Here is a 27,715-nt window from a genome sequence, read left to right as displayed (position 1 = left end):
TCTGTATTATGGTCCTCGATAAGCCGATCCACACCTTTCGCTCAGATGCATTCAACACCGCCGTCCCACTGTTGGCTCGACGGGTAGAGTGTGTACCTTAAGGCCCCATCTTGATCGAAGCAACCCCGGTTCGATTCCTGCCCGTGGTCCTTGGCTGCACGTCTTCTCCTCTCTCATCCATACCTTCTTGTCTATCTCACTATCAAATAAATCGTAAAATGCAAATAAACCTTACATAACGAAAAGAAAAAATAACCCCCTACCCAACTCGAGATGGTACAGTCCGAGACGGGCGACCAGGGGCGCTGAGGACAGGCCACGACATCAAATCCCAGGGGAGATCCGGCATTTCTTACATTAAGCAAAACAGACCGAGTGTTTTCACTTGACTTCCCAAAGTACGAAATGCTCATGTATTATTGAACAAGATTTGAATATGTCAGAAGTTGTCTCGAACACCAAATTAAACACACCCCTAGTAATTCCGCTAGTGCTTAATTTTCACATCATTTGATGAGGTAATTCGCAATTTGTAGGCTATAGGCTATATACAATTAAAATTAAGTTGATAAATGCTATTAACCACAACGGCAACTCTGTCAAGTGTTCAGAGCCCTCTACCGACAGCCTCATAAACGGCTGAAAGATTAATATTTAAAACAATCACATTAAAGCGAACTGGTAAATGAAGGAGACCACACAAGTGTTAAACTCAAATTCTCTGGAATGGTTTCTTTTGCATTTTTTTCCAATGTTTTTTAAATTTCAAATTGTTATTCAAAATATTATTTTTTGAATTTTAAATTTAATATTTTTTCCCATCTTTTAATTGTCTTTCAAGCACCCATTCCGCTATCTTTATTGGCAAAAGCAAACATGCTAGTAAATTAGAAAAACTTTTTTTTTTTTTACAAACTGAATAAATCAAGAGAATACATCCACATCCTGCAAGTATAAACAGTAACAAATCTGTTTTCCTATAATGTATACTTTTTTTTTTACAACATTGTGTCATTGTAGCAGCCAAAATATATACAAAAAAGGGAAAGAAGATACTTTCTTTAATTTAGACATCACTTTCAAGTTAGAATTACTAAACTAAAAACGTCAGGGGAAAACATTGAAGAAAAAAAATGAGGAATCCGATAGGCTAATGCCCTTCAGTCCTTTGTTTACAGAGGCGCAATTCAAACGCAAAATGGCTAAATGTGTTTAGTGCTAATGTATTGCAAAAACCCTTAGTGTGTTAGTTAATTTCAGGCAATTGTACATGTGCCTTTTTTAGGATCATCAATAGCAACAACAGGCATGGTGTCACTTTTAAACACATCACACATTTACATCCAGAATAGACCTTATAAAGAATCTCGTATCAATAGAAGATACTATGCGCCTTAAGTGAATTCCAATTTAATTTGAATATTGGGATTTGCTTTCACATCGACCATAAAACCCCCAAAACAAAGTTTTAAAACGACATTCACACAAAAAAAATTAAAACCCATCAATGTTACAAATAATTGTCCTCCTGCATCAAAAATATATTTAAATAGTTTCAAGGAAGGTGCAAAAATTCAATCAAAAAAACAAAACATTCTGCTCATTCACAAAACGGACCTTTTGAGATCTGCTGTTTTGACGCAGTCTATAATGACAAACTGGCTAGCAGACAACTATATCCCCACATGCTGTGACCATAGTGACCGTGGTCATAAAGTGTGTTCTCTGTTGGACTGTTTCAGCATCTGAGGGGACTTGGGCAGCTCAAAATCATATTTCTCCAACAGCCAATCAGACCCTAGGCTCTAATCAATCATTTGTTTAACCAAACAAAATTAAAAAAAATATTTCATCTCTCAAACATTTACAAAATTTACATAAGTAAATCACAAATGTTGTAAAAATCTGGCCTTGATGCTAATGAGCTAAGGCGGGGCAGGGATAGGGGGAGAGCATGTATTAAAATCAAAGTGCTCAAAATTACATTCAAGCTTTTTTCTGTAGCTCTTTCAACATATTGAAATGGGCGACCTTTTCTCACACAAAGTCAGGCCTTCGGGTTCACTGGGAGATGGAGCACTTGATGAAGCCAACGGAAAAGGGAAGCCAAAGACATACGATTGAGTGGAAGAGGGGCACCGGACACAGAGTTAAGCAACACAAGGACTGGGTGACCAGAATAATATCACCGCACAACACTGTCGAGTAGCAGACACAGCCACACGGTCAGCCACTAATGGCTGACCATGTGGCTGTGATGGTTACAAAGGCGTGGGCGGGGTAATTGGGTGGAGGGGTATTTGTTCAACTTGCGCTCTTCTGTGGTGCGTCTGGAGCAAAATGAGAACTGTATGGTAAAGCGCGGGTGTAGGTTTGTTAGGGAGGGAGCATGCAGATTTGCGAGCTTAGGTTCTAAAGTTAAATAAATTAAGTCAGACGCAACTAGATTTTGTATGAGTTGTCCTCTGGTGTTTGAAACCATAAGACATTGTGAACATACAAAATTATATTTAAAAAAAATCGATAAAGCTGTGTTATTAACCGACACTACAGTTAAATGAAGCAGAGGAGAAAAAACAAAGAACATGCTTTAGTCGTTATCTCTTCATGGCAGCAGAGCGCTCGGAGAGTGATGGAATGGAAATCCAAAATCTAAAAGACTTTTCCAAAGGCTTTGTGAATTTGGGGAGAGAGGACCTTTTTTTCGTTTTAAATATGTATAAAAATACAGCTTCACAGTAGACACAAATGTTGTGCATTACTGATAATAATAATCATCTGGTAACCACAATGAAACTTACATAGATTTACTTTTCTATTTATAAGATCAACTTAACATTTGTATCATTCTCAGCAAAAGTGAGACATTTTAAATTATTATGAATCGAGGGATACAAAAAGGTTTGCTCTCTCAGGATTCTTTACACAAGTAACTAAAGAATTTGTTTTCTTTACTCTTAAGAGTCTTCAATTTCGGAAAAGAATACTGGAAAACGAGTAGGTCGAGGTGTCCACGGAGTCGGCCAGAGGAACGCTCCGGACAGAGCAGGGTCACTTGTCCTTCATCGTCTCCAGGATCGACTCTCGTACTCATCTTCGTCATCCTCGTCCTCTTCTTCCTCCTCCTCGCCAGGCAAAAAAGAGCCAACATGCTCCTGTTTGATCGGAAATAAAGAAGAGTCATTTTTAGGTATGATTAAATTAGGGACACGGAAGGGGGACAGAACAGTTTAGATCCTGAAATATGCAGACTGGAGGCATCCTTGAGCCAGATGCCTAACCCTAGGGTTTAATTATATGTATAAAAAACATTGTTTTCTCTGATTCGTGTTACAATAATTTTCTCATAATTATTGAAACTCAAAAAATAAATCATAACCATAACAGCAGGATGGGAAAGATCCGTTGCAGCCTGAAACTTTGAAATTGTCTCAACTTCTGATTGAAATTGTCTCAAGTTGAGACAATTTCAAAGTTTCAGGCTGCAACGGATCTTTCCCATCCTGCTGTTATGGTTATGATTTATTTTTTGAGTTTCAATAACACCTACCGAATATCTCATCAGGAAAACATTAAAAAAAAGCATATTCATGTATATTGGAGTATATGGGAAATTATGTTGGGAAAGACTCAATATTGTAGGTGTGTTTTCCATTACCCCCTCCCCCCACTTTCTTATCCCTAAAGCACACATACATTTTTTGTTGATTTTTGCATCTCGTTCAACATTGATGTCTCTAGACCTCGGAAAAGCCGAGAATCTCTGACTGAATGGTTATTCTGGAGTCATTCTAAACAGCGACGTGTGGGTCAAATGTGTAAACTAGTATCTAAGTGCTGAGGGGCCTGACCCCAGCCCTATCTGGGGATTCACGCTCAACACATTCTGAAAGCTTCCAGAATCATTTGCATTTCTCCAGCTGAGCACAAGACAAACTTCTCCCGCTGAAAGTTTCTGGGAGAGATTAATTTTAAATCCGTATCCCTAAAAGCCCCGCGGGTCGCCAAGAGTGACGCCAAGCGATGGACAGGTCAGGTGGGACAGAGCAGTGTGAGACGGTACTGGGTTAAGCAAAGCAATCCCTACTGCAATGTCTTCCTCCTTGGGATCCTCCTCCTCCGGCTCCGCCGTGACAGAGGGCGTCTTGGGCTTGTACCAGGAGATCTGGAGCATGCGACCTTTGAACTTCATCCCCTGGTTTGCCGCCTGGAAGGACAACATTGTTCAGATTCAAAAGCACACCAGCCGTTATCGTAGCGACAGTGATGGGCGCTGGGTTGGAACATTGGCCAGACAGACGGGGTGGGTTGTTCTCTTACATTCTCTGCTTCGCTACGTGTCCTGAAAGTCATCACGACACTGGTGGCGTCCTGGTCTCGCAGGTCTTCCACCTCTCCAAATTTCTGAAAAAAACCAAATAAAATAAACTCAGTATGTTCCAATTGTCCATGCCATGGTTGTCATTTGAAGGCGTGCCGCCATGCTTTAACGTTTGTGTTTGCACTTATTCCACAAATTGCGCGAGTAAGAATCGGAATTATTTCACACTGTTTTGCCTTAAGAAAACAAAGTGCATATTTCCTTTTTTAAAGCTTAAATCAAGCTTAGATCTGGTGCAGCAAAAAACAACTCAATTGTGCAGATGAAGAACTTGAGCACGATGAACTTCCTGGATCTATTAACATCGGGCCGTAAAGTTGGGGTCCAAGCAAGCAACCCGTTATATCAGAGGTTGTGTTATATCGACCTGTATAGCCACGGTAATGAGTAGTACTAGTACTAGCAGTAGATCCCAGAGTGACCTCACCACAAAGTGGGGCATCAGCTCCTCCTTCTCCTCCGGTGTGACCCCCAGGATGGACAGGGCCCGGGGCCGGTGGTCCACCACCATGCGGTTCTGGGTCCCGCCGCGCCCCATCTGGTCCCGGCTTCGGCCCCTGCCGCGACTCACCATTGGGGGGGGTCCGGGGTCCGACAGCCCTCTGCCTCGTCCCCGGCCCCGTCCCGCCGTGGGCCGGAGCAGGCCCAGCCGCGTGGCCTGGAGGAAGAGCGTTATGGTTCAGGGGGTTGACGCTGCTTTAATGAAGACCCTCCTCTCTGTGTGCGTGTGTGCGTTTGTGTGTGTGGTAGCAGACGCGAGGACACGTGGACATAAGGACGCGGCGTCTGGCAGTTTGGTCCAAGAGCCAAGTGCCAAGAACTAACAATCGCTAGGTTAACCCATTCCCTGTATACCAAAAAAGCTAGCTAGGATAAGATGCTAGACAACTTAGTACTATAACTGAGTACGACATACTATAAACATGTATTAAGTGCCAGGACGTTCAACATACAATGAGTAGGAGGGGTGGGCTGTAAAGAGTCTAGGTGAAGTCTGAACAAGTGAGTCTTGAGTCTTTTGCGGAAGCTGTTGAGGGCCTCTGCGGTCCTGACGTCGGCAGGGCGCTCGTTCCTCCACGGCGGTGCCCAAACAGAGACCCCCCAGTGCCTTTCACCACCAGTGGACGCTTGTCTGCGTCTCGACCCCATCCATCTCCCTGACTCCCCAGCTCTTCCCTGACAGCGTCTCTCACACGTTACCCCGCGCACTGTCCCCCCCCCACACCCCCCCTCCCCCCCTGTCCTGAACCCCTAGCACAGCCTCCATCTTTAATGAGGAGGGCGTCCATCAGTGTAGCGGCCGTGTCTGCCTTGGCAGCTACGTTAGCGCGTGGCCTGCTGGGCTAGCTTAAGTGGCGGGTGTTTAATGTGCAGAATGAAGGAGGGGGGGGTCAGGCCGGGGTAGGGAACGGATGAAGGGGCGGGGGGGGGGGGGGGGGGTTATGCATTTTTAACCAGCAGCTAATTCAAGAGCATCAGGGATGAGGAGAGTGTGGAAGTAGGGCGAGACCGAGGGTAGGGGGGGGGGAAAACATGAGATGGAACACGTGTTTTTCTCAGTGTTGCAAACAAATGCTGTGATCCAATTAAAATGGATGATGGTGGTCGTGGTGGAGCTCAGCAGCCCGGACCGGGCGGGCTACAGCCCCAGATTAGCCCTGTGCTCCGGTGGGGAGCCGCCTTAAGGCAGAGCCCACGGTTGGGTGTCACCGTCATACTGTTGGCCTCAGAAAAGGCGAAAATACACCAAAGACACTAAAGCCATCTGAAGGCCGAGCCGCTGGCTCATTGATCTGCCATGGACGCCTCCGTCACTCTCAACGCAGCGAGCTGTTGAATAACATTCTAGTGGCGTTTCCTTCCCCACAAGTGAAACCAAACTGAATATTGATATCATAGATATATATAATGTTTTGTGGTCCAATGTGGTACAGGCAGGGGTTTGCCTCACCTCCACCTGCAGCAGGCCCAGTTTCCTCCTCAGGTCTGTGGTGTCTTCCCCAGAACTCATCTTCTTATGGAAGTCCAGCTCGGCATCCAACAGCTCCTTATGAGCCTGTCCACACACACACACACATAAATAATCATGGATTTTTTCTATTAATCAATTTGTTATTAAGTGCAACAAATGTATCCATTAATCCATCAATAAATGCCCCAGCCCAATTCAGCAATATCCAAATCGATTTTTCACACACACACACACACACACACACACACACACACACACACACACACACACACACACACACACACACACACACACACACACACACACACACACACACACACACACACACAGTGTTGCTCTCCTCCTTGTGTTCAAGCCTTACGTCTATCTTGCTCTTGGGCTGGCTGTGGTTGGGGAGGGGGAGGGCCGTGGCGTTGGTGACCAGCGCCGTGGGGTTCATGTCGTTCTGCAGCAGGCTGATCTTGTCCGTCAGCTCCTTCAGGGTCTTCATGATGTTGGCCCTCTCCTCGGGCCTCATCGCCCGGTTCCTCTCCAGCCGGCTGATCAGCGCCTGAGGGAGGAGTCATTTGAACGAATGTAACCGATAGGGTGAGCTGGCTGATGATGTTAGAAATGGTCATGTCTAGGTCATTTGTTAGGAAGAAGCGATGGTTTTGTTTCAGTATGAGGCAATTAATGGCCAGCTTTAATATTGGGTAAGAGATGGTTGGTTTTAGTATTGGGTTAAAAATGGTTGGGATAGTATTGGGTAAGATATGGCTTTGTTTAGAATAGGGATTTCGATGGTTGGGTTAAATATTGGGTTGAAAATGTTTGGGTTAAGTAATAGCTCTAACTCAACTGTTGCATTACACCACACGCTTTTCATCATTACATTTTAACATTTGTGAAACATCTTTCATGGATGCAGCACTTTTACAACACGCTTTAATGGATCGGACCCACTTTTGCAAATCGGTTTCGGGCATCCAGTTCAATGTACATCTGGGGTATGAGACCCTATGTTTTACTATGTACTTGTTAACGTGCCCTGGGAGTGTTAATGCAGGCAGCTCGGCGAAGACAACATACTTGGCAGACGTGTTTAACATATGCAAGATGGTCTTACCTTCTGACACTCTATTTGGGTGTCAAGCATCTTTTTCCTCATGTCCTGTTGGAGCTTCAATGTCTCCTGATCAAAAAAAAAAATCATTTACAGGATGTTAGAGACACGTCCTCCCAAACCTCCTTTAAGACGAGCTCAGCACTTCCAACCCCCACGGATTTCCCCTTAAATTCAAGCAGGGCTTTGTGTCGGAACAAAAGCAGATGACGTCACCTCATCAATCATACTCACACTCTAGATGTGCTTGAAAACAAGTGTGAGCCAATGAAAAACTCTTCTTGGATCGAAGTAACATTTCTTTGAACACAACATCGACACGTGTTTTAGATGTATATTGATGCAGCAAGTGAATATTTCTGTGCACAATTACATAAGTGGCGTATTTGAGGTTGTGTGACACACACACACACACACACACACACACACACACACACACACACACACACACACACACACACACACACACACACACACACACACACACACACACACACACACACACACACACACACACACACACAGGGCTGCATGAGATTTATGTCCAACATAAAGGGCCACATTCAAAACATGAATCCAGGGTTAACGCGAGGGTGGGACTGCTACATGCCTGCTTCCTCTTGAGCACCTCGTGGTGCACTTTAGCCATCTTCCCCTTGGAGGACTTGTGGGCGCTGGGCGCGTACATGCTCCTCTGACCCGCGGTCGGAGTGGGCTGGGGGCCAGATAGAGAGACACAGAAGTCACATAACAGCTCTGGAAATTAGTTTAGAGGGGGAGAACTGTGCAAAACGCAAATTAAAAACACCCACCGTAATAAATAATCATTGATTTTTTTTTGTATTTAACAATTCCTTATCAAGTGTATATGTATATTATTCGATCAATAAATGCCACAGCCCATTTCAACAGTATCCAAAGAGATTTTTTTTTTCAAGTAAGCTTGCTTTGTTTGACAAAGCAAAAGAAAGTATAGGTTTTCTAAGGAAGGAAGGTGAAGCCTGCGCGTTGGCCGTACAGCAGCGGGGTCGCCAGCGGCCGGGTGCAGGCCGTCCACTCTGACTGCAGAGGCGGCCGCCATGGGCCTGTGCTTGGGTAGGGTGTTGTTCAACACGTAGGCCGCTGGGTTGTGCTGCATAATGCCCTGGGGGAATACACCGACAGACAGACGGGACCCGGACCATGACTGTTAGAAGGGTGCTGCTACGATCGAGGAGCCGTCAGTTGAGTGCAATTGGTTATAAATGAGAGCCGTCCGTCAGCTAATAGTGGGTCAAATGCTCAGAGAATATTTGTATCTAGTTGACTGTTCCTGCCTCTGTATGAACAAATGTATTTCTGACACAATAAGGGCATCTCTTTCAACATCTGGCCCTTGTTCTTTTCTGTCATCCCTCTTTACAACTCTTTAAAAATCATTCCTATTAGGAGCTTTAAAAGAAAAGAGAAATACAGAACATTTTTTCGCTTCTCATCCCGATTGTATTTTGCATTGGGCCGCGAGCTGTTTGTCATTCCTCTGTCAGCCGTCTCTATCGTCTGAGTGTGATATGTCGGCAGAACGGGCTCAGGGTCCCTGTGCCTACCTTGTGCATGTTGCTGTGCTGGTGGGCCGGAGCGGACCCCTGAGGCCCGGAGCTCTGCTCCTGCTGCAGCGCCCCGACCGCTCCACCGATACCTCCACCGATACCGCCACCCGCGCCCCCCCCAGGGCCGGCGGAGAGGGGGTAGTCTGTGGCCTCCCGGTGCCAGTACACTCTGATGAAGCGGTTGTTGAGGACCGCCTCTGTGCTGGAGATGGCCCGCCGGGCCTCCTCGTTGGCCGTGTACTGGATCAGCGCCGACTCCGGGTCCCCGCCAAACACCACCTGGGAGGGGGCCAAGGGACGGGTTGAAGCCAAATGGACCGAACTGCGGCACTCACAACGTATGCGATGTAAAATCATGCTGCCTAGGGTTAGGTGCAATAGATACATTTTCTTATATTCCTACTGCAATAAATGCACTCAAGTGGTCAAACTTGACGGCACTATCAAATAGCAGTAAAACGGTTGTATTTTATTAGGCGAGTGCTGTACGCAGCGCTCAACTATTGTTCTTCATAAGTTTTATTCTTTCCCTCTAAATTTCTTCTTTATTATTCTCTACAAACTTTGGGACCTATCTCCTTCCTCAATTTTTCACCTAGAGTCCATTCCAATTTTAAAATGTTCAGAATAGCTTGGAATCGCGCTTCTTTTCAGATTGTTTTAATATTATATACTTACGATTTTCTACTTTTTAATTTATTTTTTTTACATGGGAGTCAATGGGAGGACAGCGGAGCCGTCCTCCCATTGACTCTGGTACTTCAACTGTTTAAGACGTAAATAAATACATTTTCAACCGTTTATCTTCGTTCAAACCATTTAACAAATTTACACACTTGTATCTTCCATAATATCGAAACGGAATTTCGATATCATTTAAACTTTCTTCAGAATCACAGTTTTAGTTTCATTCCGTCTTTGTTTTCAGCTGTTTTCATTGAAGACGTCTGTCCATTCTGACACTCCTACTTCTTAAGACATCCTAACTCAATAATTTTTGAGTTAACTCAATAAAACTCAATAAAACGAAGGGAAACAACCGTTTCCCTTCGTTCAAACCATTTTTCATACTGGCTTCGTTTTCAGTTGGACTCATTGATTTACGTTGACGCTGGAGCGTGAGGTCGTCCAGCAGTGTTGCCAGATTGGACGTTTTTACCCGCCGGATTGGGCAACTTTTGGAGGACGTTCAGGCAGCATTTTGATAATGGATATGATGGCTTGAGTGCCGGGCCATCCACCCCATAACGAATGTTGAAAGCGTCTCTCGGGGTTACCTGGATGTTGACGATGGTCCCGAACTTGCTGAAGTGCTCGTTTAGCTTGGTGATGTTGTTCAGCTCCCGGGGGATCTTGCGAACCTCCAGCTTGGTGTTGACGTAGTGGTTCCTCTTGGGGAAAGGGGGCTTGTGTGGGTTGTTGAAACCCGGGCTGCAATACAGGGGGGGGGACATAAGGACGCTACCGGGGAACCTTGGTTTAATTTATTTATTTTTTTCCCCTTAATCTGCATTAGCCTCGTCAGACCATCCAGATATTATGGTCTGTGTTTCGCAATAAATATCAAGTCTTTTATACAATAATTATAAAATGCTGCTGCCCTATCAGATGCTACACAATAAATCAGCGAGACACAAAAAGTACATTATTTAGAAGAGAGATAACGCAAAGTTCAAGAGTTGTTTTGCATGACAACCGCCACATGACCGTCGTCAACGATTCGTTATTGAAGTCTAAATATATTTCCTGAGCCTGCAACCTACGATTATTGGATAAATCGATGAATCGATTAATCGTGTTGATCAGAACATGGTAAGGTTTGAATCTGGGCATACTCTTTCATTCACTAATTGGACTTTAATGGCTCCACAAATATACACGACTTCATCAACAATAAACCCAAACAAAGCCTCCCGTTAGCTTTGCTCTTGCGCTGGAACAAGACAATCTCGAAACTCCTATTTCATTGTGTGAAACCTAGTGACATGTGGGGAGTCCTTACTTATCCATCCAGGGTTTCTTGGCCGGGGGGGCCTCGGAGGGGCACATGGCCCCAAGGGCTCTCTTACGGGCGTCCTGCTCTGCGCTGAAGCGATTGAGGTTGCTGCTGGGGGCCGGAGCCACGGGGGCTGGCTCCGTCTGAATCACTATGTTGGCAGCTGGATGGAAGCAATGGTGAAGAGAACATTGCTTAGGAAGATCCAAGAGGTATCCAAGCGAAACCAACACCCTGTATCCCAACACTACAACAGACAGAACAAAATATCATGCGAGGGCTAAAGTTGTATGAAGGCCTAGGGGGACCGCATTGGTGTCATCATGCGGATGGCCTCTCACCTCGAGAGCTCTGGCCGTCCCCGGAGGTGAGGCCGATGAGGTTGGTCCGTTGGGTCTGCACGCGAGGGATGAACTGCCGGTACTGCTTCTGCCGGCCCGGCCCGGTCAGGCCCGGCAGCTCGGGGTTGTAGCCCTCCAGGTCGTAGCCGTCTACGTGCAAGTGGAGAAAAGGGTCGCTTAAGAGGGAGGAGGAGCCAACGGGAGACCTGGTGATAGATCACTGCAGGTATAGGTGGTGGATGTTAAAACATAACGAGGGGAAGTCCCAGAATGTAATAAGACATTGAACATGCAAACAAAACACAAAAAGCTGCCCTAAGAAAAATACAGGAAAGACCTTTGAAGAAGATATCACATACAACTGCGTTATGGGATGCATTTGTAAGCTTTAGAATTTGGTTTGTTCATCCATCTGATCACAATATAATGAGGTACAAATCAAAAGGGTAGGCTTTAAGAAATACCCATTACAACGTGTGAAGACATGCATTCACAGCAGATGATGCTCTTTTACTTACAACTGGGTCACTGTTGTAATTAAACTGTTGTTGCTGGGGGCAAGGGAAGAATAGATCCGCTACACTATAGATATCCATTAAGCTCCTTTTCAATTATTTAAACACCATTACGTCTCTCTGAACCATTAGCATAGCATCTCTTCAAATGTGGGCCTTTGCTCATTTAAATACTTAACATTTCTTAAAGCACATCACAACATTTCAGTTTTTAACAGTATGGATTCAGTGAGAGGTCATTTATATTCCAGCCCTCAAGATAACTGTGTGTTCTCGACTTTGGGGAGATCAGTAAAATCAAAAACAGATAATTCCATGTTTTTGTTACTGGCCCCTTGAAAACGTGATATTAAGTAGTGCTAGTATACCATACAAACAGCTATTAGGGGCACTCCACAATACAAAATAAACATTCAATAAGGTCAGTCTTGTTATTTAACACAATATTGTGCTTATCAGCAGTGCCACCTTCTGGTTCAAAGTTATAGCTACAGTAGTCATTGGATAGAATATAGACTATTGTAAAATCATATTAGATGCATGATATTATGCTGCCAGGTGTGAGTGTGATTAGCCATTACAAGCATTTGGAAATACGGCTACGTCAGTCTACCAGCCTACTGTACCAGCTACATTGGACTGTAGCAAATGTTGCTTATCTAGCCATCATACATGTCAGTGGCACTCCCACTAGTAATGTCACTAAAAAACAGGGAAAGGCAGATTTTAAAAGGGCTAGTAATGGCTATTCACACCCACACCTGGCGGCATAAAATCCCCCCTTTAAGAACATTTAAAACCTGAGAAGAAAAAAAGACTATGAAAAATCGAAGTTTACACAAGCCAAAAAAAATTGTACAACCCTGTGCCTATAGAAATTGCCAAGTGATATTGCCTTAAAATATATCATGCAGAACTATATCTTCAGTTTGTGATAAGTTGAATTCCTAGTAATTCCTAGTGGCTTAAATAGAATACAATAGGATCTTAGACCTGAGAAGATCATGATTAAGTCCCTTAAGAAAACAGGAAGCACACCGTATATGGCCTACTGCAGATTGGGGTTGAAATGTGGCAAGTACCAGATCCATAGATAAGAAATGTGGCAAGTGCCAGATATGTAGATAAATGAATTTGTGAACCGTATAACCCATTTGTTGCATAAAGGGAAATTACATGCATTGAAAGACATTGCACCGTGGTGTATGCAAAGTATTTTTTACAGTTTGAGCTATGAGATATCCTTTATGAATTATCAGTCAAACAATAAAATAAATACCTAGACAAAAAAAAAATAGAACCTCAAAAAAAATAAGATGAATTAAAAAGCCAAAATTACACACGCAAGACAACACCGCCACCAAAGAAACAAGTTCCAATCTGAGCCAGGAAAAGCATCGCTGCTTACATTCGGACTGGGCATACTGGGGGTGTAGAGGCACAGACGAGGAGGGAGGCGGCGGCGGTGGAGGAAGACGAGGAGGAAGTGGAAGAGGAGGCGGGCGCCCAACGCCTGGCGGTCCAATCGGCGCCGAGGAGGTGATAGCCGATTGGTGGTTGGGGGTTTCTATCCCGCCGGTAGCTATCAGTGGGGGCCCTGAAGGAGACACAAGCTAATGCCTCAGATACAGGAATGACTTGACATTTAGACAAGCGTGTGAAGGGGCGGAGCTGTGCTGTATGACACATCCACATATTGCTCTTTTTTTCTTTAAGGAAACCCAACACTCCGCTTGAGCTTGTCCCCGCCCACTTTCCAATAATGCAAGAATAAATAAATAAATAAAATACCTTAACCATTACTGTGTAGGTTTGAGCCATACTCAGACTGCTCAATAGATCAATGTATTCATATTAAATGGTTTGACCTTGATTTGTCATGTCTCTTTTTAAGTCCATTTCTATGAAGTGGACTGTTGAACTGGCTAATGTTTCTGCCTTGAGCAGAGGGGCTTTACCTCCGGGATTCATAAGGTCATCTGTATCTGAAAGTGTGTTCCATTGGACATGTACTATTAGTTTGGCATCTATAACTACAGAGAAGTTGGAAGTAATAATATATAAAATATTAATTTGAAATATTGACTCGAAATGGTCATCGGCATTTATCAAGCCACGTGTAGAAAAAAATAAAAAATGATGCTTTGAAAATGTTATAGATATCCCTATTTAGTACCATAGAAGGCCAAACTGTTGAAATAGATTTAGTGTACCTAAACAAAACGAAAGTAAATATACAAACTCTTCTAATGAGACACAGTATCTATACACAACTTTGGGTGTCTCAAAATATAACAACAAAGGACAACAACCAACATTTAAGCTTTTCACAATATGACAAAATTCAATGATGGTACCTTACCAAAAATACATGAAATAAAGAAAGAAAATAGACATATTCCCCTTAAAGTTTTTAAATTGTGGTCACAATACCCAACTACTAGCTCGGCTAAAAGATTTCATATCCACTCTGAACTGAAACGGTTATTGTAGTCGATATTGTGATGTTATAAGTGAGTTTTGATTTTTTAAAGGATCCACAGAGAGAACTAGAAACACACACACACAAAATGAAAGGAGAGAATTATAACGACAGAGGAATTGGTTCAAAAGGCTATCTCGCCAATCTCTGTTGCCGAGACAACTAATCTATTTCACTATGGGAGTGAAAGAAACGATTAATATACAAGTCACAATGACTGCATATGCAATAAACAATACAGAGGATATCAGTATCTAGTTGACTGCCAGGGGAGAGGAGGTCCTGGGCTAGTTAACCATGGGAGAGGTCCTGGACTAGTTAACCAGGGGAGAGGAGGTCCTGGGCTAGTTAACCAGGGGAGAGGAGGTCCTGGGCTAGTTAACCATGGGAGAGGTCCTGGACTAGTTAACCAGGGGAGAGGAGGTCCTGGGCTAGTTAACCAGGGGAGAGGAGGTCCTGGGCTAGTTAACCAGGGGAGAGGAGGTCCTGGGCTAGTTAACCAGGGGAGAGGAGGTCCTGGGCTAGTTAACCAGGGGAGAGGAGGTCCTGGACTAGTTCACCAGGGGAGAGGAGGTCCTGGACTAGTTAACCAGGGGAGAGGTCCTGGACTAGTTAACCAGGGGAGAGGTCCTGGGGGAGGACTGGACTAGTAAACCAGGGGAGAGGTCCTGGACTAGTTAACCAGGGGAGAGGTCCTGGGGGAGGACTGGACTAGTAAACCAGGGGAGAGGTCCTGGGGGAGGACTGGACTAGGTAACCAGGGGAGAGGTCCTGGGGGAGGACTGGACTAGTAAACCAGGGGAGAGGTCCTGATGGATCTACTCACGGGTCATGGGGAAGACGCCGGGCGGCGGCGGCTGTCCGTAGTGGGGCATGGCGGGCATCCTGTGCGGGTGCGGGGGCTCGACGTTGGGGGGCATGGAGAGTCCGACCGGCGGAGGGGGGATGACGGGCGGCGGCGGGAAGGGGATCATGCCGGGCAGGGTGACGTCGTCCACGACGAGGGGGTCGTTGCCGTGGTCGAAGGGGCACAGGTCGCCACGGACACAGAAGCCCTTTTCTGCAAGAGTAAAAAAACAAAGGAACGGGTTGAGACCACAGTAAACGCAGAAACGGGTTGAGACCCCTGTAAAAAAAAATGACACGGGTCGAGACCACAGTAAAAACAAAGAAACGGGTCGAGACCCCTGTAAAAACAAAGACGGTTTGAGACACCTGTAAAAACAAAGAAACGGGTCGAGACCCCAGTAAAAACGAACGGGTCGAGACCACAGTAAAAACAGAGAAACGGGTCGAGACCCCAGTAAACACACAGAGAAACGGGTCGAGACTAGGGCTGTCACTTTTGCTTTCACTTCGACCCCCCCAAAAAAATGAAAAACCTTATCTGAGACTCAATCAAAAATTTACTACGCGACAAGAGGAAACATAAACAGGATTTAGGCCATAACTTAATAGCAAGTGCCACTATGAATATCACAAATGAGGGTATGCAATAAAAAATAAAAAAACAGAATCGTAACTGCACAGCGCAAACAATGACATGACAACTCAAACAGGAGTAAGGCCTATAGCCTATCTGCAAGAAAATAATTTCTTAATGTTTGCTAGAAACACCAGTCTATAAACTTCATCTGCATCAAGTGTGGCTCTCTTTTTATTCACGATGTTACCTGTGGTCGAGAACACACGTTCGGTGCGCACAGACGTGCCTGGCACACTCACAGGTATTTGCGCGTCAATGTTGAGAGAAGCGGGGGGTTTGCGTTAGCCTGTGTCTTTCCGCCGATGCAGCGTGTTGCCGTCTGCGTGGACCACTAGAGGTCGCAATTTTCCACTCAGGTTGGCTGCTCTGTGCGATGTCCATTATCAAAACAGGACATACAATTCGCTAGATTAGAGTGCCCGCGAATGGATGAGAAGGCAAAAATAAAGTAAAAAACAAACGTTCTAATCATAAACTGTAAAAACTGCGCTACACAACATGTCACTTTAAGAAACGATTTGATAATATTGATATATTCAAATACGGATATTTCACGTCATGCTCGAATGCATATTCAAATATCGAATAAAAAGAGACAGCCCCAGTCGAGACCCCAGCAAAAACAAAATAAATGGTTGAGAATCCAGTAAATCCTCGATTGCTGAAACATTGTTGTTGATACAGACCGCACAATTAACCGACACATGCCACATGCTCACTTGAGGGGTTGCAGGTACGATTTAACAGCTCTATTGATCAGTCTGCTATTAGGGAGTGAAAAGGGATGCGAGAATATCCGCTTCGACTGCCTGTGTATGAGCCATAAGTTTGGGAAACAGCTTGGGGGTGAGAGGGACGATCTTTTGGTGGCTTGAATTCAAAATCTTGCTCTTTTCCGCTTGCGCTATATAACAATTTTATGATTAACCCGTTATCAATAATGATTGCCCTCACCAACACTCACAATTTGTCTCCATCTCTATGCTTCCCATTCACAAAACAGAACATCTGAGGATCATTGCATGATGTATCGCAATTCAGTTATAAACTGATAGTATTCCAATTAGGGGTGTAAACGGTTACACGACCCCTTTTATTTTTTTCGTGTACACGGTTAACCGTTTTTTTATTAATTAATTAATTTTTTATTTATTTTTTAAAGTGGAACGCGGTCGCGCTGACTGGGTCTAACTTCGTTCAATAGGGGGATTATTTGTTTATCAACACGGCGGATGCGCGAGCAGAATGATCGCAAAAAGAAAATTTGTTTGACCGGTTTCCATGGTTATCTCCGTGTGGTTAATTTGCAGTTGCGGTGTTAATTAGGATGTTGTCAGCTTACTGTTTCATTAAACTGTAATCAGAAAATGCGGTTATATGCTATAGACCCTATACTATCTGTGGTATAAAGGCTGGGACGAATTTCAAATTATAAGTACACTTTATGTTGAAAGCATAGACCGTTGCGATTCCAATTTAAACGAATGGCGCAGTGATTATTCTTCAAAATGAGGGCTGGTAAATCGTGAAAAATGAACTGTAATCAGACAACGCGGTTATATGCTATAGACCAGGGGTCTTCAATTAAAATTGAACAAGGTCCAGTTTCTAAAAATTCCTTCCAAGAAAGGTCCGAACCTACCATGTCCTAATAGCCTTCTTTTGTCAAATACAATCAACACGGCATCTTACCTTATAATTTCAGATGTATTTATTTTCAATTTCCAAATAGCTTACTTTTAACCATGAAAAACTAGTAAGACAAAGTAACGCATATTAACATTTCAAGTAAACAAAACAGATACATTAGGTCAGACCATTCATCTTTAAAATGTCTGTATTCGGGGTAAACTTTCCTTATTTACGAGCAAGCCATTTTCTCATTCCAAATCGCTCTTCCGGCAAACAAAGAATTTGATTGGCTATTTTTTGATTGACGCTATTACGCACATGCCGTGACAGACGGCATGTGAGGGAGGGAGGGGGGGAGTCTGTGAGTGCATGATCTTCGCTCTGTGAAGATCATTGCTTTTATGCTGTTCTACAGACTATTCTGCCTTTCAATTTGTATTTCAGTGAGAAATGATTTTACTTGCATACCTAATCATTCTTTGTATAGTGAAATAATAATAATAAAAAGTTTTTTTTTTTTTTATTATTATTTTAAATTGGTCATGGGTCCGGATAGGACCGTCACTTGGTCCGGACCCGGACCGCGGTCAGGCGTTTGGAGATGCCTGCTATAGACCCTAGAGTATCTGTGGTATAAAGGCTGGGATTATAAATTACAAAAATGTAAACATTATGTTGAATGTATGGTCCGTCGCGATTCCCATTGAAACAATGGCGCAGTGATTATATATATTTTTTTACGGTTTTCGTTAACAGATTTTTCCTAAACGGTTATGATTTACTAACCGGTTACATGTGTACATGTGTACCCGTGCACACCCCTAATTCCAATTACTTCACATGGTTCACAACAACATCTATACCAAAATGTAGCCCTTCGTGTCTGAACTAAATTCACTGTTAGAACAAATACATCTCACCAAGCCCATAGTAAACACACACATCTCACCAAGCCCATAGTCAACACACACACACACACACACACACACACACACACACATCTCACCAAGCCCATAGTCAACACACACACACACACACACACACACACACACACACACACACACACACACACACAAGCCCATAGTTACACACACACACACACACACACACACGTCACCCTAGGGTCCAGCCCCCCAAAGACCGTGCTGTTATAATGGCATTGGTCGGTGGGGGAAATGAAGGACACTGTTTTGACTGTGATGCCCATTGTGTACAATCAACAACATTCCACATAATGTAGCATAAGGAGGCGCTCGGTTCAACAACCGCCGTAGTCAAGGAGCTGTGCTCTTAGGCAGTCACTGTGTGTCAAAGTGCAGTGACAAACAAGTCAAAGCCTTCTTCGGTTCACACACACCCTGCAGAGACACGAGAGTGAGACCCCGGAGACTCACCTGACCACCTCATTAAAGACAGCCGATCCCTGTTGGGTGCTGTGAACAATAGCAGAGTGGGCCGGCGGGACCCCCCCCCAGACACGTTTAGAAACCAAACCGTTTCCTATAGGACTGCAAAAAGGGACGGGGAGGGGGGTTCCTAGAAGAGGAGCCGCAAGCAGGGGTCATTAGTAAAGAGGAGGTCCCCATGGGCCGAATGGCTGATGTTTAACCACAATTGTACACACCGTGAGCTGCATAACAATTGCAGGGCTTTGACAATAAAGCAGCGGCTAAAAAACAAATCATTATTTGACTCGCGTCAATGATTTGCATTTAGGACGCTTATGTCCAAAGTGACTTCCAGCCATTCATACACACATCCAACACACCGACGGCGCTGTAAGCCATGCGAGATGATGGCCCGCTCGTCGGGGGCAGTTAGGGTGAGGCGCCTTGCTCAGCGACACCTCGACACTCGGCTAGGAGCAGCCCGTGGGAATCAAACTGGCAACCTCAAGGAAGAATTTCAAGGAATTCCAAAGAACCACATCCGAACTCAAGCGGTCACGGGACGCCTACCGTCGTAGTCTCTGCAGCGCTGCTTCAGCGCGGCGCCCTTGCTGTTGCTGCTGAAGGGCTTGCCGCCGTCTTGCCTCTGGCTGTTGTAGTAGCTGGACCAGCTGTCTGTGGTGCTGTCGGGGAGGTGGGCCGGCGCCGGCGCCGGCCCCCCAGGGCCAGGCCCGCCAGGGGCCACGGAGGAGAAGGGGTGCTGCGGCGTGGGGAGGGGCAGCAGCGGGGGGAGGTGGGCCTGCTGAGACGAGGAGGACGAGGAGTTGAAGGCGTCCGGGTCCTTCCTCTCCAATTCATATTTGGACTTGAAATCTGTCAAACGTAAAAGAGGGGGGGGGAGGTTACACCATGATGTCAAAAAGGGGACACTTTGACACAAAATTTGAATTATTTTTGAGATCAAGTTGGGAGAGACAGAAAATGGTGAAAAGATTGACAGAGAGCAAATACAAAGTCAGCTCAGAAGACCAATATCTCTCAATATATTCAGAAAATCTAACGTTTTAAAGTCAACCAGAGCAGCAAAAAAGATGTGGATCAGCGCAGCGACGATTAAGGTTTCGCGTGGACCTGGGAGGAGACGGGGAAACGTCCACCCTGCACTGTTTAATCGCCAATGGAATTCGTGCCACGCGCTCCACATGTCTCCACAGACCCTGCAGGACTCAGGCGATGCAGACCAGCGCTTCTCCTCCAAAACCATAGGGTCCGCCAGGTCGGTTCCACTGCTGCAGTCTCCTCACAGTTGCATCGCTCTGCAGGTTAAAGTCCTCTGCCCCCTGTCCCTCTTAACCTCCTCCTCCTCAGATCCCTGTCCTCACCTCTGCCTCCTCCTCCGCCTCCTCCTCCTCTGTGCTCCCGCTCCCTGCTCTTCCCTCGGCTGCCACTCCGGCTCCGGCTACGGCTGTAGCTCCGCCCCCGTGGGCTCCCCCGTCGCCGCTCCGGGCGTTCCCGCTCCCGGTGGGAGTCGCTGCCACCGCCTCCGCCCCCCTTCCCGTGGCGCTCCAAGTCCCGCCGCTTGCGCTCCTCTCGCCTCCGGTCGTCCCTGCTCCTGTGGGGGTTCGGGGGAGGGGGGTTGTTTTGGTCAGGTTGCGTAGCTTAAACAATGAGTCCTTCAGAACGAATGCATGCTTGGCTTCAAAAAGGCAATTCTAGCTATTACTATGTTACAAACAAAGCAATTGGGAATGTCTGAAAAATTACACCCATTTGTGTAACTAGGCACAGAAATATGTATATGGGCATCTTTTTTTTTTTACTTCTAAAATGGTTAATAGTCCCATCGGTTGATATTGCCCTGTCCTTCGTCTCAGACAGTGTCTGCACAGTATTCAGTGGCTGTAGCGATCAGTCCTGATGAGGAGTCCTTACCTCGACTCGTGGTTTCTCGGAGGGCTTCTCCTCCGCCTACTTTCTCTCTCCTCCTCAGCCGGTTCAGCCTAGTTAAAAAAATAAAACCACCATTAAATAAATGTCCACATTTTGCAGCGTTACGGTGAAGTTCAGTTTTTCTATTAGCCTAGCTTAAAAACATTCCTCTGTTCATTCATGAAGGACATAATACCGAGCTAACTAATTCATCGAAATATTACTACCTAAAGGACAGCAGGCTTTGAGGTATGACATGCATTTAAAATAATAGACAAACTAAATCAAACAATGGTTACTTATTTCTTTCATTTACCTCCACTAAGTCAGATTTGACTGCCAGTGGTTTCACCTCTTCCTTTGGAGTTTCCTTTGCTGGGTTATTCACCAGGTAGTTCTTGGTTGTCAGACAGTCAAAGAGTTTATCCACAAATCCTGTCGTCTCTGCAATAGATGGAGCATTGGAATTAGGTTGACTTAAAACCGTAAACATGTAACATTCGCAAGGAGCATTTGAAATGGGTACTGCAGTCCAAATTCACAATATAATACAAGACAGGCAGAGTATAAGCAATAATTTTTTTTACGAAAGCGCAAATACTCTATTTGGACAATTGCGAAGCGACATCAAATCCCAAACTGTAAGTTGATCAGCCAATATATACTTTTGCAATTAATTTCATTGATTGATAATTAAAATACATCTAATGCGAGAGCCTTTAATCTGTCTCCATCTTTCAAATGCAAAAAGATCATGTTATTTTCTAACTTCGCTCGGTGTTTCACTATAGAGTGGCGTAGTCACGCCTCAGCCCATGGGACCCATGAGATCGAAAAATATCAATGGGTTTCAACTTTCAATGGAGAGAAAGTAATTATCTTCTGGTCTTTAAATTCCCCGGATTACACATATGTTGTTTGTGGATTTAAATGATAATTGTTCATGTCAAGAGTTTGACCGTTTATTGTGCATTTGTTCAGTTAAAGGCTGGAGCGAAAACACAATGAGAAAGACTACATGTCTCGTATGTGCCGTCATGCTCCCTGCGACTGGCGTGGACAAGACTGACAATCTCCCCATCGGCATAACTGAAACTCTCCACATGCCCAAATTTATAATGGTTTTCACCTCTTTCGATGCTTTTATCCTGCCCTTGGAAAATCCTTACATTATCAAAATTCTTCACGAAAATGTTTAGTTTTCTTTACATAAAAAAATATAATTTAAATGCACAAACATCATATGTGTAATCCGGGGCATATATAGACTGGGACCAGAAAATAATTACTTCCTCTCCATTGAAAGGCTAGCTTTAACTGCTTAACAGTTCACAGACGTGCCGTCAAGGATTCTGTCGTCGAACGCAGTCTAAGGCTTTAACCTGGTTCGGCTGAGTAAGTACTTCGTAAGGAGGTATCTATTACTACACAGTGTTTTCCAGTCAGTGCACGCGCAAAGGCGAGCTGCTCTCCAGTTAACACTGAATAACTAATTAATGGAGCGATTTCTTATATGCTAGATCATAGCTTAGTTGATCGCTATCTCGTGTGTGTACTGTTTATTATGGAAAAGATCCGGGAGCATTTTTAGCCAGGCAGACACATGGCAAACTGACAAATTAGAAGTAGATTTATGTGCGGTATATCCCTGCTTCTGAAATGCGCGCACATTCCACCCACCGCTCGTACCCCCGCTATTCGAGGAATTCCTCGACGCAGAGCCGGGCGCTGAGGACGCAGAGGGCGACGCCGACTCTGACCTCTACATGGACGGGATAGAGGAAGAGGAAGACGATTCCACTTTTCCTGTCCAGCAGTCGAGACCGCCTAGCGCCTCTGACGCAGTGCAACCAGTGGACGGTAACCTAACGAGGTGTGCAAACGGGCCGCTGCTAAATTTGGCATTCACTGGCCGGCGGCACCGGATGCGGAGGGGGCAGAGAGAGACCTGTATGACGGTAAGAGGCTCCCACCAGCCCAACCGCCCTCTAAGCCGCTCCTGCCAGCAGTTCCCATCTGAATGAAGGAGATTAACCGTTACTTCTCTCCCTGGTAAGATGGACCGCCTCACCGCTTCCACTTACCAGAGGATGTGTAAATATGCAGCACAGTCGGTATGCTCACTCAATGCCATGACATTGCTATCTGCGCATCAGGCTGAAATCCTAGAAGAAATAGGTCGTCAGCTAGACTCGGGATCACCCAACCCAGCCCTCTTGGAGGAAATTTGCATTGTCAATGACCTAGTCCTACGCTCCTCACGGGGCGCAGTTCAGGGCTATGGTCGAGTCATGGGACTTGCGGTCTCAGGTAAGAGAGCGTTGTGGCTTAATCTCTCCGAACTGGGTGACGTGCTGAAAGCCGATGTCATGGATGCTGCATATGACCCAACCAAGGGTCTGTTTGGTCCAGCACTGGAGAAAATGAGAGAGACCAGCACTCTCAGGAAACAGGAATGAGAAGAAGAAGCGTACACCCTAGCGCTCCCAGCTTATCTCTCTTCCCCTCCAATGTAGAAAAGAAGGCTTGGGAGGGGCAAAGCCCCCAAGTTCCATGGTTCAGGGACCTAGATATGTTCAAGTTCTCCAGGGGCCCTTTCTCAGTTTCTCTCGCCTCACGATCGGAGCGAACTGACACAGGGGCAACGGTTGACAGTGTCACCAAGCACTTTCACTCTTTTTAAACGTGAAAACAATAAATCCTGCATTTTCACAACCAGGCCCAGAGCCAAGGGTGAAGTGCATGAAACAAACCAAAATAAACTAAAGTCTTGCTCCCTGCGTTCCCATTGGGGGTGCTCACGCTTCTCCTATGAGAGCGGACCTCTGCCCTCGGGTCCCCAGGGTGACATGTTGAAGCACGATCACATGGGCCTGCTCGCTGTTCGAGGGGAACAGTGGCGCGCATGCGCGGTTCACCCATGGAATGCGGCCCGAATCCTAGAGGACGAAATATCGTCACTGCTGCAAAAACAAGCGATCAGGGCTGTCTCGAACAAGCAAGCCCAACAGGGTTTTTACTCCCGTTATTTTCTCAATCCAAAGAGAGGGAGCTCGTCCCTCCGGCCCATATTAGATCTCTGTGTGTTGAACAGACACCTTCGCAAATACACGTTCAGGAGGTCGACACACAAAGTGCTCTGTCGTTCAATCCGTCCAGGAGATTGGTTTGTAACGATCGATCTCTCGGACGCATATTTTCCCGTCGCCATCTATCCCACGCACCGGAAATTTCTCTGGTTCGCGTTTCGGAACAGGGCTTACGAATACCAAGTAGTCCCGTTCGGGCCGTCGTTGGCCCCGAGAGTGTTCAGCAGGTGTGTGGAGGCAGCACTGTCACCGCTAAGGAAAGGCGGCAGAGTATTCTCTTATCTGGACGATTATCTGATATGTTCCAATTCACGCAAACGCGCACTCTGGGATTCTGCTACGCTGGTAAACCATCTTTTCCACGATTAAAGTGTACTTGGGGGTCATCTCAGCTTGTCATGTTGGCTTTGGGGATAAGCCCGCGGGGCAGCATCCCTTCGTTTTTCGCTTCATGAAGGGGGCGCAACACAAGTTTCCGGTTTCCAGGCCCCTGGTCCCTGTGTGGGATTTATCGGTGGTGCTGGATGCCCTGTCTCAACACCCATTTGAGCCGTTGGAGGCGGTGGGGATAGAGTTTGTGTTGCTGAAAGTGGCGTTGCTCTTAGCTTTAACCACGGCTAAGCGTGTGAGTGATTTACAGGCATTGTCTGTCCGTCCTTCATGCTTGCAGTTTGCTCCGGGGGTTTCCAAGGTCTGCCTGCGGCCCAATCCGGCTTTTGTGCCTAAGGTGGTTGTGTCGGCCTATTGGTCTCTCACGGTGGAACTGTCGACGTTTCACCCGCCTCTGTTCTCCTCTGCGGAGGAGCAGAGACTCCATACATTATGCCCAGTGCGGGCTCTGCATGTGTATGTGAGTCGGTCAGCTGCTTTTCAGAAAGGGTAATTGTAATTGTTTGTGTCTTGGGCTACTCCCCATTAGGGCTGGCCCGAATTATTCGAATATTCGAATACTCGTTCGGAAAATTAGTATTCGAAGCTTAAATCAGTATTCGGAGCTTCGTTTTTTCACGTGCCTGACGTTACCAGAGCGAGGGAGGCAAACTATAAGCGACACCAAGCAGAGAAGCGAGAGAGGTGGAGGAAGAATAGATATGTTTCCCTTTACTTTACAACACAACATTAGCGGGATCTTGGGAGGAAAAGTAATGCTTAGCGAAATGCTAACCTTAGCTTAGTTGTTTGTTTACGTTCGCTGTACAGCGCTGCGCCAATCAACTGTGACTGGATTGCTGCAGAGCGTGAGCGTCTTGGGAATACCCGGTCAATATAATGGATATAATATGGACACATAAGAATCAATATTCGGTATTTGTTATGGATTTATTGTACAAATTCCCTGAAAAGATGCACGTTCCAGGATGAATTGAAAAGCTCCCCTAACGGCTGAGATGGCAGAGGACAGCTGATTTGGAACGGAACGACAGCTGTTCGCTTCAACGGGGAAAAACTAAGGAACTCCAACTTACTTGGGCCTACTAATTAACGCTCAAAAGCTATTAAATCTTCAACAAAATATGCAGATACTGTCAAAATCGGTTCCAGGGAGTATACAGGGATTATTAATGTTGTTTTTGATGGTGTGTTTTTCTGGAACGAGTATTCGAATATTCGCTCAGAAAAACCAACGAGTATTCGAAGCCTGAAAAATGGTATTTGGGCCAGCCCTACTCCCCATAGGGGCAAGCCTTTGTCCCGCCAGAGGCTGTCCCACTGGATTGTAGAGGCTATATCTCTTACTCATGGATGTAGGGGCTTGCAGCCCCCCCATGGCTTGAGGGCCCACTCCACAAGGGGCATGGCTACTTCATGGGCCTTGTTCAGAGGAGTGTCAGTGCGTGACATTTGTGCTGTGGCGAGCTGGGCTACACCTCACACCGTTGTTATATTTCATAGGCTGATGTCTCAGGGCCTTCTGTTTCTCATGCCGTGCTGGAGACGATCTCAGCAGACTCAGACTGATATTTGCTGCCTGGCTGAATTTGCATAGCTTCGAGAGACGTATGCAATACAGGAGTGGTCTATATCTCCCACAGTGAAACACTGAGCGAAGTTAGAAAAATAACTTTGGGTTACTTAACGTAATCCCTGGTTCTTTGATAACAGAGTGAGGTGTTTCACCAACACGTTCTTCCTTGCATTTACAAGGAAATAAACCGTTATAGAATGATTAGGGGAGGAGGAGGGAGGGTCGACTGTAAAGGTACAGGGGGCGGGGCCCTGTGGGACAGTCCGACCTGGCTGTCAAGGACAGACGTAGTGCAATTGGAGCTTCCGTATTAGGTCACACCTAGGCGATTCCCATAGTGAAACACCTCACTCTGTTATCAAAGAACCAGGGATCACGTTAAGTAACCCAAAGTTTTTTCTTTCAAGGTTGGGTATTATCGAGTCAGATCTCACTCGATCCAGTTCATTTTCTCGCTACAATGGCTGTTTGTGTGCCGATATGTTTAATATCTGTCAAAAGTGAATCATACCACACAGGCAAAAACCAAAAAATCCTAACCCAAAAACCAAACGTTCCAATCCAGAACTTAATTGCTATGGAAAACATTGAAAAATATTTTTTTGTTGAAGAGCGTATTTTGACTTGGCAATCTCCTTGACCTATAAGGTCAACCATTGTAAATATTAGATGTATTTACAGGCAAGTGTATTCTTTGCAATTTGGTTCTAGTTGTGATGTTGATTGGGTCCGGCTCTCACCAGGTAAAAAACTGATTAAAAAATAGGCCTAAGCTAGGCCGTGCGTTTTGCTTCATCCATTTCAATATATAGTTGAACAAGTAGACCGATTTAAATATTTAAACTTTCAAAGAAAAGAAACATACCTTTCTGTAGGAAGACGTCAAGTTGATCAGCACAGAGTGCTTTCAGGTCTTTCTCTGGTTTGTCCTTCTTCACCAGAGCCACAACATAGTTGGCCAACGCAGAGGGATCTGCTTCACATCTGCAGATCATCATAAATGCGCTATTAATATCTGAATCGTTATTTAATTCAACAAACGTTTAATCACAAGTCTTGGCAGTCTATTCGTTGCTTCACTATTACGAATTGACAATGATGTGTAATCCAATCAACACTTTCTAAAGGAAACACTGTAGAGGTAGCTTTCCTATAATTGTGTCATCAATACATAACTCTGTGCTGGATATCTGAGCCAGCTGGCTGCAGACAGTTACGTTACAGATCACCCTTAACGTTCTCTACACTGAGCCATTTTCATACATCATTCAGTGCATACATAAAACAATGACAAACTGCAATACAACTTCCCGAAGTTGGTGAAAAGTAGGGTTGTTTATCCCTTCCAGAATGCAGTAAGCTAGCGGCCATAGTGGCTAACTCGTGCAGGAACTTGACAACAGATGCTAGGGAGAAGCTCCATGGATAGCAACACTCTGTGGCTAGCGCTAGATGCTAGTGAGCTCCATGGAGAACTCCACTCTGGGGCTAGCGCTAGCTCCTTAACAAGCAGGATAGATGAAGCTCCACGGATAACTCCGCTCTGTGGCTAGCGCTAGATGCTAGGGGGCTCCATGGATAACTCCACTCTGTGGCTAGCGCTAGCTACTTAGCAGGCAGGATACATGACATTTCACCAGATCACTCACATTGGCTCCAGTAGTTTTGCCAGCCACGACTTTAAAGCTTCCACATTTTCAATGATCATCATGAGCGAGACTCCAATACTGTCTATAAATTGAAAGTGCGTTCTGTTAATCCCACTCTCATCGTCTAAAATTGTATTTGATTCAAGGCCTCTGCTCTCTTCACTTGCATTCGTCAGAATGCTTTACGGCACATGG

General features: G+C 45.4%; 1 protein-coding gene across 2 annotated transcripts; it reads right to left on the bottom strand.

Moving 5' to 3' along the window:
• Positions 1-133: 133 nt before the first annotated feature.
• On the bottom strand, positions 134-27,706 carry rbm27 (RNA binding motif protein 27). Of its 2 annotated transcripts, XM_056594330.1 has the most exons (21): positions 27,521-27,706; positions 26,737-26,855; positions 21,133-21,260; positions 20,820-20,887; positions 20,270-20,499; positions 19,458-19,760; positions 15,208-15,441; positions 13,308-13,496; positions 11,385-11,534; positions 11,050-11,206; positions 10,325-10,478; positions 9,045-9,326; positions 8,477-8,602; positions 8,069-8,173; positions 7,462-7,527; positions 6,715-6,903; positions 6,333-6,437; positions 4,809-5,039; positions 4,321-4,404; positions 4,088-4,207; positions 134-3,155 (listed from the first exon to the last, which is right to left on the bottom strand). In XM_056594330.1, the coding sequence occupies exons 1-21, from the start codon at positions 27,580-27,582 to the stop codon at positions 3,063-3,065; spliced, it is 3,195 nt and encodes a 1,064-aa protein (XP_056450305.1). In that variant the 5' UTR covers positions 27,583-27,706; the 3' UTR covers positions 134-3,062. The 2 variants fall into 2 exon arrangements, with proteins under 2 accessions (XP_056450305.1, XP_056450306.1); XM_056594331.1 differs by lacking the exon at positions 13,308-13,496 and having other exon boundaries at positions 135-3,155.
• Positions 27,707-27,715: the final 9 nt, after the last annotated feature.

The sequence above is a fragment of the Gadus chalcogrammus genome, chromosome 7, assembly GCF_026213295.1.
Source record: "Gadus chalcogrammus isolate NIFS_2021 chromosome 7, NIFS_Gcha_1.0, whole genome shotgun sequence".
Classification (NCBI taxonomy): domain Eukaryota; kingdom Metazoa; phylum Chordata; class Actinopteri; order Gadiformes; family Gadidae; genus Gadus; species Gadus chalcogrammus.
The sequence above is the reverse complement of the archived record's forward strand: the minus strand, read 5'-3'. Positions and strand labels throughout refer to the sequence as shown.

Coding starts and splice junctions, on each gene's coding strand:
- rbm27 (XM_056594330.1), bottom strand. CDS start 27,582: ATGATGATCATTGAAAATGTGGAAGCTTTAAAGTCGTGGCTGGCAAAA. Junction 6,904..7,461: donor CCCAAATAGAGTGTCAGAAG/GTAAGACCATCT, acceptor CTCCTCCCTCAG/GCGCTGATCAGCCGGCTGGA. Junction 4,208..4,320: donor CACGTAGCGAAGCAGAGAAT/GTAAGAGAACAA, acceptor TTGTCCTTCCAG/GCGGCAAACCAGGGGATGAA.